General features: G+C 43.2%; 1 protein-coding gene across 2 annotated transcripts in view; it reads right to left on the bottom strand.

Annotated features, from left to right (window-relative positions):
- Positions 1 to 17,215, bottom strand: part of SLC22A23 (solute carrier family 22 member 23) — a 106,514-nt gene that overhangs the window by 14,828 nt on the left and 74,471 nt on the right. The window contains exons 5-7 of one of the 2 annotated variants that reach the window (XM_057369150.1): positions 13,874 to 14,001; positions 7,921 to 8,010; positions 2,361 to 2,463 (exon numbers count right to left, since the gene is read on the bottom strand). In XM_057369150.1, the coding sequence (XP_057225133.1) occupies positions 2,361 to 2,463; positions 7,921 to 8,010; positions 13,874 to 14,001 (321 nt within the window). The remainder of the gene's footprint in view (positions 1 to 2,360; positions 2,464 to 7,920; positions 8,011 to 13,873; positions 14,002 to 17,215) is intronic. The other variant, XM_057369151.1, reaches the window with a different exon arrangement.

Genomic DNA, 17,215 nt, shown 5'->3' with positions numbered 1-17,215 from the left:
AGTTTCTTTGAGGTGCCACTGATCAACACCTTACCATCACATTTCATTCCTCTTTCTTCCGTCTCACCCTGTGCCTCCAAAAAAAAAAAAAAAAGAAAGAAAGGAAGAGGAAACAGCAGGGCACTGAAGAGGAGCAGGGGACTGAAGAGGTGCACTGGTCAGATGAGAAGCCCAGTTTCACTCCCTATGAGGTACAAAATCACAGCAGGGGTGCAACAGGAGAGGTCAATGCTCTCAGCTGCACCCATCGCAGCTCCAGTACCTCTGCCAGGAAGAGCCTCCTGTCCCTGGCACTTACACAGGACAACCCCATGGCACAAATTAACAGTGCCTCAGAGAGTGGRAGGCASAGATCCAGGTMTTCAAAAAGAAAAAAAAAGRATGGSAGATACATTACACTGATACACTTCTATCATTCTGAAAATCAGGATTTTGAAGCTCTGTCAGTGTAAATTAGATATYAAAATAAGCATAGAAACATCTGGAGGGATATGCAGTCCCTGAGTTCATRACAGCCCATGGCCTGAGGAGTTTCTCTTGCAAACTTGTGAATTGATGCTCTAGTTCAAAACCCCACCCTCAATACCAAACACATTCCCCTGATAAAAACCTAGTACAAATGCTTGCTGTTACACAAAATGATATTTACTTTGGATAACGAGGTTATAGCTGGCTCCTCCCATAAAAGAAACATTAATCAATAAAACAGTAGTAATAAAAGTGCAGAGTTAACCAGCATTTCTTCTCTCATTCTTTTCTATGCGTGTAACAACACTTGTGGAAGTTGTTAATGAGGCCCATGACCTATAAGCTAAATTGTTGTATCATTAGCACTTTGCTTTCCATCCTGCTTCTCTAMGAATTACCCTCTCCTCTTAACTTGGTGAGCAGCTCAGAATAATTATTTTTAAAACAAAATAGTTGTCTCCCTTGATTTCTTATACTTCCCTGCAAAAGGTTCCTTCTCTATGTACTAAAAATTCAGCACAGCCCTGTTTAACAGGAATAACAGAAGTAAAATGAAGTGGCCTTTTTTTCACTCCCTGAAAACAAACATGAAACCKATTTCCTCAGATGTGCATCTGCTTCATGCTCTGCTTGGATGGCAAACAGCCTCCATGTGCTAACACCAGAAGTTATTCTTTGGGCTGCCTAGTTCTGGTTTAGGGAATTTCCAAATTTGCAAAATTTATGTGGGTGAGGGAGAAGAGGAGAATGCCCCATGTAAATATTTTTCACAAATATATTTAACACTGTCTATTAAATGTACTTAGTGAGCCTAAGGAGAAAACACTGTTTCAGAGAGAGTCACTCACTGGTGGGGTGAAGAGAAACACAAAACTCATAAACCCAGAGCTGGCTCTGCAACCAACAAGAGGGGACACTGACCCCTGAAACCTGTGTGCTTCTGGGTCACTATTTGCCCAGCACGGGGGCTGTCCCCTCTGGGAAATGACTGATCCAAAAGCCTGTTAATGGGAGAGAGGGCTGCAGAGTATTGCCCTGAAGTGAAGAAGAAAAAGCCACAAGAGAGCTACTTACTTGGGAACCTAGTGGAGAAAGGGGATTCCCAGTCTTCTCCATGCCCAMCTCCCATTTGAAAAAAAAAWTTWAAAAAWTCAAATGGGCATTCTACAAGGTGGAAAAAATAGAAAATGCACAGTTGAATTTGCAAACCCGTGTATTTTCTCTTTACAAGGTGTTCAGTTCTGGACAGAAGGTCTCAGAGCCTGTAATGTGCAAAACCCTCAGGCTGACGCCTGATTTTGCAGGCATGAGCATGTGCAAACTGAAGCTTTAGGAGTCAAGCATCAAAGTGTTCTGTGTGAGACTGCACATTCTCCCCTTGAGTGAGCCCCGTACATGGTTTGGGACTGCTGAAACCCTTTGAAATCTGCCTGTGAAGGTGCACCAAGCACAGCTCTTACACCAGGGAGCAGCCTTGTGTTTGCTGGCGAGCAACATCTTCTCTACAGCCCTGTCTGATGTAAAYAACTTGAACCTGCACTCCTTTGGCATAAATGGTTCCAAAACTCCCACCTGGGATGCCAAGCAGATGTCTGCATGCATGAGCACCTACCAGCATGTGGCCACACGAGACCACTGGCGATAGCAATGAACTCGAAGCACAGCCCCTGAGGAGATGTGCCTCTGCTGCCTGAAACAGCCAACAGGCTCCTCCACMTTTGCCACTAAAACAGAGCTCTCTGCAACAGCTGGTGTTTTTCCAGGATTATTTATCAGAGACATTAATGAATAGTCCCACACCAGGAAACAGGAGTGGAGCTCCCTCATCACTTCCCATTGCTGCTCCCARTTCGCTGACCACACAACTATTCAAACAAAGAGATTGCACTTACGAGTTCACACACAACACTACAATGTTTTTCCACAGGTTCCTTGTKCCCACCACTTTAACAATGCAGACTTTCTTCGGTCTCCTGGTGATTTCCTTTTCCAGCTCTGAAACAAACCAAATCAGAATTATAATTTCACTGAGGAGAATGAGAAGAAGATCTACTTGTAAACTAAGATATTCTGAAGGGTATTTTGGGGAGCAGAACAYTATGGATTACACTAACAGGAACTATAAAAACACTGAACTGCCTTCCTAAAGTCCATCACAGGTTCCTCTCATTCTTCTAGGCCTCCTTTAACCTTCTTGGGGCAAAAGAACTGCCTAAGAACWCCTTCACACTCCAAACCTTCCCCCGGTTAAAAATGTGTATGTCAAATGGGAGCAGTATGGAGCCTGACCCYAGCAAGCATGATAGCAAATTTCTTGAAGAACTTCAGGATTCTGTTAGTTTTTAAACCCCTCCGTAGGGAGGACTGCACTTGTGCAGCTACAAGTTCTGCTGCTTTTGTGCAATGCACACCTAAAAAGCCATGWAAAGGACTGGAGTTCAAACTCATTTTTCACAGGGAATCTTTTGAAAYTTGTTCAAATGCAGGTTTCAAAATCAAGTGGCTAGGACATTATGTCAGCTCATCCATCTTCCACTCCACTCCCTTTTCTAATATTTAAAATTTTTCTGATRGATGTCTTTAACATTAAGACATTTCCTTCAAGAAAAATCTTTGGGCAGCAGCAGCTGTGGTGTCTTTGCATTTCAGAACTAAACCCCCACCATGTCCTTCCAGTGCTGGGCAGCTTCAAGTTAATTTTTCTTTGCAATGCTGTAATAACACACAAGCCTTGCAAATGCTGCATCTGATACCCTTGTTGGCACAGGACAAAAAGGACGGACACTGCTTATTTCCCAGTTATCATTAAGTTAGAGCTTGAACACCTTCCTAAGCGTGCCAAAGCAGCCACTGCTTCCAAGCTACTGGATCAGTGAGCAACAAGTCCAATAAAAGCTGCAGAAGCCGTAGCTATAAAGAAGCATAACAAAAATAATGCACTCCAAGAAGCCGTAGCTATAAAGAAGCACCACAAAAATAATGCACTCCAAGAGTACAGGCTTGGGCTGTTTTTTGGGGTGAAGATGTGCACTGCTGCTCTCTAGTCTGGCTGCGCTCACAGGCAGCAGCGTGGTCCTGCTGTGAAGTGTACACGTGTTCCCTTGGCGCAYACGCAATGAGCCTGGGTGTCCTCGCTCGCCCACACTGGCCTGCCCTGACCTCTGCCTCACTCTGCTGAATAGCAATTTCCTAAAGAGATGCAAGACTGGAGAAAATAAAAGCAAGCTGGGAGGGGGGAATGGAAAAAAAAATCACCTGAATCCACAAACTAAACAAAAACCACATTTGCCAGCTATTATTTGAAAAGTGCATCATAAAAATAATAAATCAAACAAACACTATTTACATGCAAATAGTTGAGCTATTCACTGCTCACAGGTGACTCCTGGTCTTCTGTCTAGAGTAACTACTGGGGAGGCTTCTGACAAAAGCAGCAAAGGGTATTTTACATTAGTGATTGTACTTAAGCAGAATATTGCCATACTATTTTCCTTACAACCTGATAATGACCATCTCTCCCCAGAATCTATGCAGCATGAAGCTCACAAAAGCAGAAAAACTGAGGTGGAGGAAAAGAAAAAATTGGTAACATTAATATTTGTGCTACAGAAGCCCTCAGCAGGCTCAGCAATGGATTGAGGCCATATTAAAATACAAGCAATAAAAAAAAAATGGAACCTAATCTCAAAGAACAAAGTCAAAACCATTTTTGTAGCAAGACCCTGGAAAGGAGCAAGTGGGAATAAAATAATTCAGAACAATGGAAGCAGTTAGATAAAACGTAAGTATAAAGCCTACAGTTGAGTCCTGGCTAAACCTTCTGCAGCAAAAAAGTCAGAGCAAGCCCTAGAAGAGGCACAAGGGTTTTGAAAGGCTGTTGGTGTGTGTTTTCTGTTGCAGCTGAAGGGCAACAAGGAAAATCAATACCCAAACAACACACATTGCACAGATTTCATGTAGACAAAGGGTTTGCTCTTAAACTGTCTGAGAATGACCAGATCTGGCCTATAAAGTAAAACAACCTCTGTCGGCAGAATGTACATACACCGCRTTCTTCAGATTTTCTTCATCTGTTGGGGTTTTTTTTGTATGTTTGTTTCTCAGAGAAATTGTTACTTTTTGCTTTCAGGACAGAGAGTAGATTTTGCTGTAAATGCTTTATTGAGCCACAACTTAATAAAAGAGAAACAACACTTGTTCTACATTTTCCTTTGGAACCAAACATTATTTTGTCCTCCATTCCTGCTTTGTTCATACATCAGGGGTTCCTATAATCCATATATACTATATTTATTCCCATACATCCCTCTCATGTGCACTCAGCCCCCACCTTTTAACCTTTCTCATAAATCAGTGCTTCTAAACTAATTCCTGTCAGTGTTTTTCACTGACCAGCTGCTCTGCCCTCAAGTAGGGGCTCACTTGGTTATACGAACTGACCAACACCTCCTCTATTTCAGCTGCACTGAGGATCACACGTGAGGGAAGGCTCACCCCTTCCTAACCCTCCCTCATGCAGCAGCTTTTCTTCACTGGACCCTTGCTTCTCCTCTCATGGGGGTTATGGATCCATGGATATATTGCAACATTACACAAAAATGTCTCGATTCCAGATATAACAGCATTGCAAGCATTACTGGAAAAAAGGGAGGAAAAAAAAGAAAACCAAAGAGGAAAAAAAAAAAGAGAGAAAGAGGAATCTGGTCTCAAACCTTACACCAAAGAATGCAAACAGAATTTGGCTTTTTATTGAGGGCCCTCTGGCTCTACCAGCTGTTTATGCCTGCATCTCTCTATGATGTTAAAACTCCAAATCTAAGCCACCTGTTCCAGATGAATGTCTCTCTCCAAGCCTCCAACACCATCTATCTTTATTATGACTTTCTGCCTCCTGGTGAGATATCCACCAAAAATCTCCACCCTACTGCAAAATCAATCACTTGCAATAACCAAAATATCATTCCAAGAGGAACAAATAACCTGTGTGACTTGCAAAAAAGTCATCAGCTGCAGAGCTGGCTCTCATGCAAGTGACCTTGCTGCCTTTGGAGGGAGCCGCTTGCGTGGAAGGACCTGCAGTGACTGACTGTGATGAGCACCAGGAGAGTGACARCTCTTAGGCTGACTGACTTCACAGGTCAAAGTTAAGGAATTATAAGTCAAGCTGAAGTCTATCAAAACCTCATGGAGGCAAACTATTGCTCTCTCAGGGCCAACACCAGAAAAACTCCCTGTATCCCCAACTTACTCTTTGATTTTGCAGTAAAGTCACCAGTTCAGGAGGAATTTGCATTAAATGTTTCAGTTTTGATTTAYCAGAAGGAAGAGAGTGGAAAACTAAAAATAGTTTTATCAATTTATTCAGAGGCCCTTAAGAAGTTTTCCCATTCTCCAGAGCCCACACACACTCTAGGCTTCCTATTCAGGGACACGGTAGGAAAACTGTCAACAGGCTAACTCTTTATATCTCAGTGGAAATTAAAACTATTCATTGGGAGACATTAAAAGGCTCATGGGAAGGGGAACCCCACCAGCTTCCAACTCACAGCGCTGCTGAATTCWCATGGGATCCTCTGCATTTCAGGACCATGCCTTTCAAAGTCAGAAGGTGTCTTTAAAGCCTTCAGATGAGGCCACCCACCTCTGCATCACTTGGCACAGACAAAACAGACAAAAGCCCAAATCAAACTGCTGAAAAATGATGTCCAAAATGACAAGTGTCCTGTGGTGATGGAGTTCTGCGGGATTTTTCTGGCTGCTAAACGATGCTGTCAGTAGCTCTTTGAACATGAAAAGAGCTATGGAAACCTAGCACAGAGGCTCAGTCAATCCCTGGAGCATGGCAGCTCTGTAGCAGGAGGTGGACCAGTCCAAAACACAGAGTTGAAGCAATCTGCTCTCAGACAGAGTGGCTGGTGCACAGGTTYATTTACACATTGCAGCACTTCTGTCCAGCTCTCAAGTCACATATAGAAATTAAGAGGGGGTAAAAAACTGACTGATGGGCAGAGGGCAATAAGGGATASAAAAATGGAAATCATAAGTGGATGGTAGGACATTAGTAGTGGGGTGACTTGTCTAATTTTCAGTAATAAAATCTGCTGGTGACCAAATGAGGCATTGCCTTACTATCAAAGGTAAGTACAACACAAATGGGCCATTAGAGGGAACTGGGTGATCCAGGGTGGGGCAAAAGCAAGTGAAAATATGAAATGCAAGGTAAGATTCTCAGTGATTAAGGAGAAATGTTTCTGGTGGGAGATAAGCAAAACCTGTGCTGGACTTGGTTATGCACTACTTGAACACAAGTGACTACATGGCACCAGTTTCTTGCAGTCATGAGGTGTTTGCAATTCAGACAATGAAATACTGGAACTATTTTTACAATTCTGGTCATCAATATTTGAGAAACTAAAGCTCTAGCAAACCCATTTAAAAAGGGAGAGGAGATAGAGGAGGACTTCATCTCAGCACAGGAACAGGGCTGCTCTCTTCTCACATAGCATGAGAAAAAAGAGATTTAAGATAGACACAGACAGGAGCAAATGGGAAAGGGGAAGAAAGAACAAACCCAGACAGCTACCATGTATTTGAATTGAATGCTTAAAAGTATCCCCAGAACAAGAGCAATATGGAGACTGAAATRGCCTTCTAACAAAAGCACTGGACATAAATACTGAGCAGCATTTAAAATGAGTCTCATTTCACAGGAGCAAATGTGTAACTCTATGACTGTAACAGCTAAGGACCGATCACAATGATTTATCTCAATCCTGTATTTCTAATCACATGCTAAAAAGATAGTAAAAGCCAGACATAAGGTTGCTGTTGCAATCTTCAATTGCTCATGTGCATTATGATGGAGCACTTCGATGATCATACATTAGATTTCCCCCCAAAATGCTCACTGCAGTGAGCAGTGTTAATGGGGCAGGTGTTAATGACATCTCTGCCTTTCCCATTCCACACRTGCCCCTCAGCCTCATTATCCAAACTTCCCAGTGAGTAAAAAGGATCACAGATTTCCTCAGAGACATTCCCACAGTGCTGTCAGAATATGCATGTATTTCATAAATACTAATGAAATAATCTCTACCTTGTAAGAGTAAGGGCAAAGATTATTCCTGTTTTGCTGGGAGGGAGATAAAATACAGAGAATTTGTGTCCAGAATGAGAAAAAAATCATGCAGCAATACCCCTTGTAGGTGCCAATATAAATGCCCCCAACTTTCTGCAAACCAAGCCCCGGAATTACATGCTAGAGACAGACACTGAAGAAACTGATTCCTGACAGCACTGATAGGGCCTGATTCCAGGGAAATCTCCATCACTGCRCAAGAACATCCCTGGCAGACCCAGAGAATGAGTACAGCTCTTCAGGAGGTATTCGGCTTCATTTCCCCAGCACTGTCCTCTTTCCTTCTGCAACCCTCTGCCTCATTCACTACACACCTTCCAAATTCTGCAACAAATGAGGAACAGACAACAGCTTCATTCCCACATCATCGTCCATCCTATGCACTGATTCGTCCATCCTATGSCCTGTGGAAAAAATAGGTTGTAATCATGTTATTAAAGGCTGTATCAGCATGCCTTCATGCCAGGAGGCCAAGCAGGGGTTGCCCAGGCAACCTGACTTCTCGCATTTCCCAGAGCGTGACTTGTCAACGCTTACATTCCTCTAACAACACCAACGTTGAAAGAAAGCCAAGAGCACAGAGAGCACAATGTCATTGTGTGGAGCTGTGGCCACCAGGAGGGTGCAGGTGCCCACACATGCATTGCTGCTCTCTGCTGGGGGAGCTATGGAGGGAACCTCAGCAGGTTGAGCAAGTGAGTTGGGCAGCAGGGAGGGGTGATGCACACATTTTAGGAGTGGATTTCACAAAAGAAGAGTTYTGAGACTGAACTCTTGGGCCTGACAGCTTACTCTGGAAAGAGGGGAAGGAAATGATCACAGCCCCTTTGGTCTCCRTGCTCTAGCTCTCCTCTGTCCTTCCTCTACAGAATGTTCTTCCTCAYTACTTCCCCCCATAGCCTTGCCTCTCTAAGTCCCCTCCAACTATTTTCATTCTTTGCTCCCACAACTTTTTAAAGTTTTTTGCTTCCTCTCCTCTCTGTTCCCTGATCCACTCTTACTGCARTCCACTTCCACTTGGCTCCTGAGGTGTCCCCTGCTACCCTTCACATCCGGATGCACCAATCCTCTCCCCTCCGGTGCCCGTGGGCTGGGGAAATGCCAGCAGCACCAGGGCTTGCTGCCAGCCCTCTGCACATGGCTCCTGCCCTGTAAAGCTGGCTCCTCTGGGAGGATAGGTAGCACWGTGGACAAAGAGCCAGTGTGCCAGCCAGGCACAAATCAACAGGCTGGAGCGTGGCCAGTGAGAGCCTGCAGAGGGCTCAACCAGTGAGAAAGAGTCATTCAAACTAAAASAGAGGCTGACAGCCCAMCCCYCTCCCCTTCTCTTTTTTTTCCCCTGTAATTTTCTAGCATATTTGGCTTTTCCCAGTGGCATMAAAATGCACATTCTCAGCAGAGTATATCACTCACCCCCTTGCTGGGGATATGGTCAGGGCATGCATGGACTCTCATCTCCCACTCCTGCAGACCCAGCTGGGAGAAGAGGACCCAACTGACTGGTTTTATCCTTGTTAATAACAATCATGTACAGCACATCCTGGAAGAGCTGCACAAACTCCATCAGCTCCTGCTACTGGACAACAGGGACCCAGCAGGAGAAACCCAGACCCTCTTGAGAGCTGATTTAACAAGTAAGAGGGCAACAGAAATCACTGGCTGTGTTTTTCCTAGTTAAATTTTGAGATAGAAACCTCTGTGGCTGTCACATAGCCTTCAGGTAGCACCCTGAACTGTTTTAGCCACTTTCCCCACATTTACCTGAGCACCCTCTGGGAGTTGCATGGAACATTTAGGTTTAGCACCATTAAACATCCAAGAAACAGGATCTGGCAAAGGAGGATATCTAGCAGGTTTGTACATTACAATCACATGGAGTCACTGTATTATGGGGCCAGGAATCTTGCTTTCCTTCTCCAGCTAATACACTCTTCATCTATCACAAGCTTTAAACCAGGAGYGCAGTGGTAGATGCGATGGTCTAAGGAAATGAGTAAAGCTTTACAGGCAAAGAGACTGACTTTCACACATAAGGCATTTTCACTATTTCTGCTATTTACCAAGTGGAAAAGGAAAATGCATATAATCACACAGATCCAAGCCTCATGCTCAAGAAAAAAAAATACAGCAAAACAAAAACAGAAAAATAGCTAATGTTTAAAAAAAACTCATGGCAGCATGTTGTTCAGCAGCAAGARAGGAGAAAGAGATTTCATTTTTTTTCTTCAGAGGGAAACTCCCTCAGCTTTCCTAACTGCAATCCACACACATACACACACAGAGTACTTATCACCACTGTTCCCATTCATCCTCTCCATGATGTTGTGTCCTGCATACCAAAATATTGGCATCTATTTGGGTGCTTTAACTTTGCTGTTCACCTTTTGTGATTGCATCGATATTATTTCTCTAAGCTTAGAAAGGACCCTTCAGGGGTCTCCCCCAGAAAGGAGCAGCTCTAAGCTCTCTGCCCAYGGGAGCACCTCTGGTTTGTGTTTCCATCCAGAGAGGAGCAAAAAGGGAGCTTTGGTTTTCAGCCTGGTCCAGCAGTTATTTTTTATGTTAAGGAACACCTGAAATGTCTCCCCACACAGGAGAAGCCGAAGAAAACCTCAGAGGGTGGATTTCCSTGGAAGCACCGGGTGTGGCACTCGGGTAACTGCTGGTCCAGTGGAGCATTTTCCAGGACACCCAAACAGGGCTGGGAACTGGTGCAGCCAAGGTCAGCTTGCAGCAGATGATCTGTTCCAAGCAACAAACAGACCCTTCAACCCCACTCAAAGAAAAATAATGCATCCTATAAAAATAACAAAAGCAACCTAGAGAGTAACACCCTTTTAAAAGGTGTATAGGCTATTGGCACTTTGGGATTTCCAATTCCCCAAAACACTCTTTTCTCTTGTTTGTTAAACCATCTTCACACTTCCTTAGCATTTATGTCACTAAGGTCAAAATGACTGTCCTATAGCTGAAATGTGTGTTTGTTTCTTGTTCCACATGGGAACAAGGAAGAGATGGTGAAGTTTCTGGAGAAASTGGTAGTGAAAAACCTGTACTGAATTAATACTACTAAAATAATTAATTTGCTCATGACTGAAGGTGGTTTTTTTTGGGTAATGCTTTGAAATATTTGTCAACAAAATTCAGCAAGCCTGTTTTAAAAATTACGTTTCCATATACAATTGAATGAAAATTATTTCCTTGATGCAAAAMCAGATTTAAACTTCTAGAAATAGAAGAGGGAAAAGTTTTAAGCCAACYGGGGAAATTTTGAGTCAAAACATACTCAGGATAATTTAACCAGGTCTCAGTAATACACCTGTATTTCTTAAGCATTAAAGAAGAAAATGCAACCACATAAACCCAAAAATCTCATTACAAAGGCAAATTATTCCTGCCCAAAATCACAATGTATACCAAGCACTCAAAAGTAAAGCCACTTAAAGGTGCTGAGGAAAAAGGTGTCCTTATGCAGCCAACATCAGCCCTGGGACAGGCTTCTGAAGAGAAGGGCAATGTCAATTTACACCACTCTAGACTCCTACCAATATCAGTGTAATTTGTTTTCCATGTAAGCACACTCCCATTCTATCTTGCTGGCTGGGCACTGCCCATCAGCTGCCCACCCTCATTTTCTCCTGGCAGGGGTTGTTTTGGCAGTTGCAGCTGGATCCCTGTCTGGACTGCTAGCTGTTGTCTTTAGAGACAYCTCCTGGGAAAGTGCTGGCAAACCACTCCCACCCAAAGGACTGTCAAAACCAGCAGATAACAGCTGATAAACAGATAAACAGCTTCTTTTTTTTTTTTTTTTCCACCTAAGACATGGGTCACCTCCCCATGAAGCAAACGGGCCCTACAGTTGGTTAGTGGCACTGTCCACAATGGGCAGTGTGGCCAAATGGATGAGTAAAAGTCTTCAGTAGGCAGTGGAAAAGTGTGCTTCTTCAACAAGGAAAATCAGCCTGCTCCTTGGTTGGAGAGCATTTCAAAATTAAATTTCCTTGCATCCCAGAAATACTTCATCCTCTCAAATGCTGCTCCTTTTTATCATGGAACTCATACCAAGGGCCGAAATAGGTACATATGAAATTCCTGTAATGATCTGTTATATCAGATACACCAATTTGACCGGTGTGTATGAGCAAAATCACCGTGGGGTTTTCAGCTGGAAGGGACTGCAAGTGAGCAGTTAATCATTTAAATGCATGGGGAGAAATTCAACCACAGGAGGCTGTTACAACAATGCAGCGAGGAATAACAAACAGTAACACAACGGCCCCTGACTAGAGCAAAACCCTTTCCAGCCCTTTCACATGGAAAACAAAGACTAAAACAAATCACAAACAAAAATCCCTCCACACAGATAGGAAAGCTCAACAATGGARTCAAGGCAAAACAGGGGATATCTGCATCAGCCTCAATGGCATCCTCTCTYCCAGACAAGTACCAGCTTTTTACCCATTCCATTCTAGAGCAACTGTGGGCATCTTATTATAGCAAACAAAAGCAGACAAGTGCTTTGTTCTCCTTCCTGACCCACTACAAGAGACAAGGCCTGCAGGCTGATCACACTTTTAATTTAGAATTCCTACTGTTCTCCTGTCCTCACTTAGACCATCAACAGCCCTATGCACCCAGAATGAGAGAAGGGCTTTCCTTCAGTAGTTTGTAGCTAATATAATTTCATCCGTTTGATACTGCTCCTCTCTTATGCTCCCTATAGAAGCAGAGCTTCCCTCCAGGGCTGCATCAGAAAAGCCTTAAAGTGTGGGGCTGCAGAAAGAGTTTAAAGAGAAAAAGTGAGGGAAGAAATAATAAAAACCCCAACAATATCCCRAACAAACTCATCATCAACAAGGAGGCAGAAATAACTATGTTCTGAATAATTTATAAACAGCAAAAGGTGTTGTACTGATAAATGTTATATCTAAATGTATTTGCAATCAGAGAATCCATAGAATCAAGATGTGAAATAATGCTATGTTTTTTCACATGAAAGGGAGTCCCCTCCTTAACTAGGAGTGTACTCCTACCATGAAACTGCTGGGAAAAGCAATCAGTCACAAATAACAGTCATAAAGCCATTTTGACATTTAGCATTCCTCCATGGGCAATATCATTATGCATGGCTTAAATAAATCCCTCCAGGACACAGTTTTGTTTTTATTATTTTCCTTAAAGGAAACTTAGGTAATTTATTTCTTCTTTCCCTAAAATATATTTAATTTCATCTGCAAATTCAAGAAGCTGACTGACAAAAGCCAGATTTAGGGATTGTTTGGGAAACTTCCACCCACTGGCAGAGCTACTGGCTGAGGTTCCCCTGCAGCCCCTGGGGTCAGAGAAGGTAGGATTTGAAAAGTGAGCAAAAAAGAGAAATGTTTCTACCATTTTCTGACAAGTGATTAGTCTGACATAGATTGCAAGTGACAGTGCAAAATGGGYGTGTATGGGCAGAGCCAAGCCTGTGAGAAGGAAAAGGGGAGCCTGAACCAAATCTGACGGGTGCACTGGTGAGGTGAAGATCCAGAAACTCTTTGCCTTTGTTGTAATTAGACACATGCACACACACACACTCCCAGAGTCTGCTCTGCAAAGCACCCTGCAGGACAGGATCTTGGCTATTTCASTGGCAATTCTGGTGATGAGGGGAGCCAGCTCTCAGTAAGAGCATCAGTAAACCAAGGAATCGATAATTYAGACTCTCAAGCAAAAACTGCACCCTACCAGTGCCACATGCAGGAACCCCTCATCCTTAAGGCAGCATCACTCAGATGATGCAGGAGAGGAAAGCAAAACAGCTCTTGAGGCAAAGCTTTCAAGAGAAACTATAATGTGKTTTAGGTTCCCCATGGGGCTGGCACTTTAGAATAGGGGGCTTGAGTGCTGCTTCTCCAAACCAACAAAGTAAATGTTGGGTGATGGGCAGCATTCCAGAAAGCAGCTTCCTTAAAACACAGTGTCCAGAGGCACACAGAGCTGAAGGAGCAGCCTTGTAGCCGTGGTAAAATTCTTCAAGAAATGTCTCTAAAGAGACACGGCGCTGCAAGACAAGACTGGAATTACTAGGACTGCTCAACAGGCCATGTAGTTTTAAACACAGCACTGGAGTTTGGGATGGATTTTCAAGAAAAGCAGAATGAATGAACAAATGAATGAATGAGATGGTTTTACAGGCAACAAATAGATAATTTGATTCTGGGCAGCAATGCCACGTGCAGCCTTTAGAGAAGAGTTAGGAGATTTGCAGTTTTCTGTCCTACTCACCGGGCACCACTCCTTTGATGTCGCTTTCTGTGTTCATCCTGTTCTTGTGCGCRAGCTGAAGGATCAGTTCCTTGGATGCCTCAAACTGTTGTGTAGCCATCAGCCACCGAAGGGACTCTGGGAAGATACTTTAAAGATGAAAAACAGGTTAGGGTTGTTTCCAAGTTTCTGTCAGAGGATGAACTGGTAGAGGAGTTTTAGCTGCTCATTTAACCACTCAGAAGCTATGTAATTATTTCAAAACAATTTATGAAACAAAAAAGAGGGAAAATGGATTCAGAATATGCAAATTAATGGTGTTTTCTTTTACCCTGATTCACAAATGATAGAGGAACTATCCTGTGACATGGGAAAACAACACATTGGAATTTTATAACATGTTACATGTGCTCTGTCCATTAATRTAAGTTGAAAGAACTGGGAGGAAGAGGTGGTGCTGTCTGGAACAGAAAGAAAGAAGTGCCAAGAAAAGAGTGAATGAGATGCACAGTTCACACATGGTAATTCAGACCAAAGAAGGAAAATAGATAAAGGAATTAATTTGGGCTCTCTTTTAAAGACAGATGAAAGAGAAGAATTCTTAGGGTGATAAGCTTTCCCTTTTAAAGATAATATTGTGTTAGTTGAATTGCCTTAAAATACATACATGCACACAGTTAAAAAAGTTCATTTTCCATCTGGTTGTTTCTTTCAAGTGCTGATATTGACCAGCTTCATGAGCTTAACTGATCAGTCTTCCTTTTTTTTTCCAAATGAGTTTATTTTAATAGAAAACCAAAAGATATATGTAACTCTTAGAACACCCCAAAACCTCACATACTTTCACAGATACAAAAACTCTCAGATCTCACTCCAAGTATATATTTTTCACATTAAACCTTAATTTTCGCTACTCTTCCAGAAGACCTTACTAAGAAAAGGTACAGGTATTTTTAACTTCAAATATGTAACAAAACCTCAAATTTCCTTCATAGAGCACTGATCTTTGCTGTGGATGCTGCCCAATTCTTGTACTTCTAAACAGTCAATTGCACCATTATCATACTGTCTCTTAGGGCTGATACAATTTGGAAAACACCTTAACAAAGCATCCAACTGAGACAGAGAAAGWATTTTTGGAAGAAGAAACAAAAGGGAGAGAAATCAGGCAGACTGCAGTCTGAATGGTATCAGCCTAATAAAAATATATAACAACAATGATGACAGCCATTCAGCTTGACAGCTGATTTACTACCCCTTGTGCTGCACAGATGCTTTGGCAYACCCTCCTGCAGAAAGTCTTGTAAAGCAAAAGCATTTCTTTAAGTACTAAGAATATTTTGGATGCAAAATCTGTGCATGCTTGGCTCTGGAGAGGGTATAGCCTCAGCCTTTAGCCTAAAAGTTTTAGATTTTGAACAGCCTGCTTACAGGTTCCAAACAACAAGTCCTGTGGTGAGCACCCACACCCAGGCAAAGAAAAAGAGCCACAAGGAGGGGCATCACAGGGTGGGCAYAAACATGTCTCTATTATCTGGCTCCTGCAGGCTTCTCAAACTGGAAGGGCTGAATCCTTGCATCTTTCAGGTGTTYCATCACTCAGCATGAGCAGTGGGAGGTTCCTTAGGGATCCTTAAAAACCTGTGGGCTGTCTTGAGCCCAGGTCACCAGTCCAGTCCCATTCTTTAAGATCTKCCATGGTCACAGGTGCTCCAATAGGGTGACACACTAGGTCTGGTTGCACCCAGAGGACCCTCACGGCTGGAGTAGAAGTCCAATCACATTCAACAACCCTCACGGCCGCATGCCAAAGTGTAATTTAACAAACAACAGAATTGYGAGTTCTTGGGTTGCTGGTGATAAATACACTGTTTGCAGAAGCATTCTTGAATACCTAAAATATGAATAATGCCACTGACAAATGCATTAAACTGTGAGATGACTACTTTTAGTGTGATCACTAAAAAGTCTGATCACAAACACAAGCTTGCTTTTTGAATTTCCTGGAGAAGCACTTGGTATTGTCGAGAGTTTGGTTCTTACATGACAGGTGACGAGAGAGGAGATAGATACAGCCTACTGGCTGTCCCAGGATACAAAGGTGGATTCTCCTCTGACCTCCTTCCCCAGTTAAGCTACATTTAYAATGTTTTCTTTGAGGGAGGGGGAAAGGCAAAGTTGCAGTTTGTGTCATTTCATGTTCAGGTTGGAATTTGACTCATTAGCATATGTGGGAGTGTGAAAAATAATATATTTTTTTGAACTAATGTGGCAAAGTTCAGCTTTTGCCCACATTTGGGTCATTCCTTTGGCTTACAATTCGCATCAGCTGCATGGTTTTAAACAGAGCATAGCCACAACCCCTCTGTGSCACTCCATCCTCTGTTTCCTGTCTCCCTTAGAGTGCTAGACCAAGCTCCCTCAGCGCTCCTGCTCCAAGGTGTGCAGGCAGTTTGTCCCTGGTGATCCACTCCAATGCATGCACTCCTTCCTGCTGAACTTTGGCTTTCAGAATTTTCCTTACACAGCTGTTAGATTGTCTGCTGCCACCTCCATCAGCAAGGAAAGGGACATGCTTTTACAGTCAAAGAAAAGAACACGGGTTGGGGTACAGTTAAACATTCTTCTCCTGTTCCACAGCTGTGRCTGCTTGGGAGAGGAGAAGGGGATGAGAGAAAGTCACACTGGGGAAAAAAGTCCCTGAGTTTGAGAAATACTAAGAGGAGAGAAGAATCCTTAAAAGACAATGACCAGGAAGGTACCACATGTAGCCGGAAGAAGAGCTGTGATTCTGTGCAGATGGACGGAAAAAGGATATCCATGGACAGGCTGTAATGTTTTGGCAGCTAGGGGTCCATCCCAGGGCACCAGGCCCACCTATTGCAACTTTGTGTCTTGCCGCCAGTAAATCCTATCTAAAAGCACCAGAAAAGAACCAGCCCTTCCCATTTCTTCAGTTTTGGGTAGAGCAAAGCAGGAGTTTATTGATACTTTTGCTGACATTCATGGCATWATCCTGCCTGGAGCTTCCTTCATCCAAGGGAGAGGAAATAAGGGAGCTCCCTGTCCCTTGTGGCTCTAAGACACAGACACATTTGAAAGGACTCTAACTTCTATTAACTTATCCTTCTATGCTTGTCACAAACCCCTGTGCCTGGTCTGGCTTACATGAGTGCCTTTCTGYCTTTCCAGAATGACCTAAGGGCCCAGCAGTGGCATCTGCTCAATACTTTTGTATCCAAGCCYACCTGCACACCCCTCCTAGACAAACCTGCTGCCTCTCCCCTTCCCTCCACCCATCCATCCACCCATCCATCCATGCCCAGCTTCCCAATCCACTGAGCCATGCACCAGAGGGGAGCT

The sequence above is a fragment of the Malurus melanocephalus genome, unplaced genomic scaffold (assembly GCF_030028575.1).
Source record: "Malurus melanocephalus ecotype Western Australia unplaced genomic scaffold, MMel_1.1 scaffold_103, whole genome shotgun sequence".
Lineage (NCBI taxonomy): Eukaryota > Metazoa > Chordata > Aves > Passeriformes > Maluridae > Malurus > Malurus melanocephalus.
This window is presented reverse-complemented; position numbering and strand designations above follow the sequence as displayed.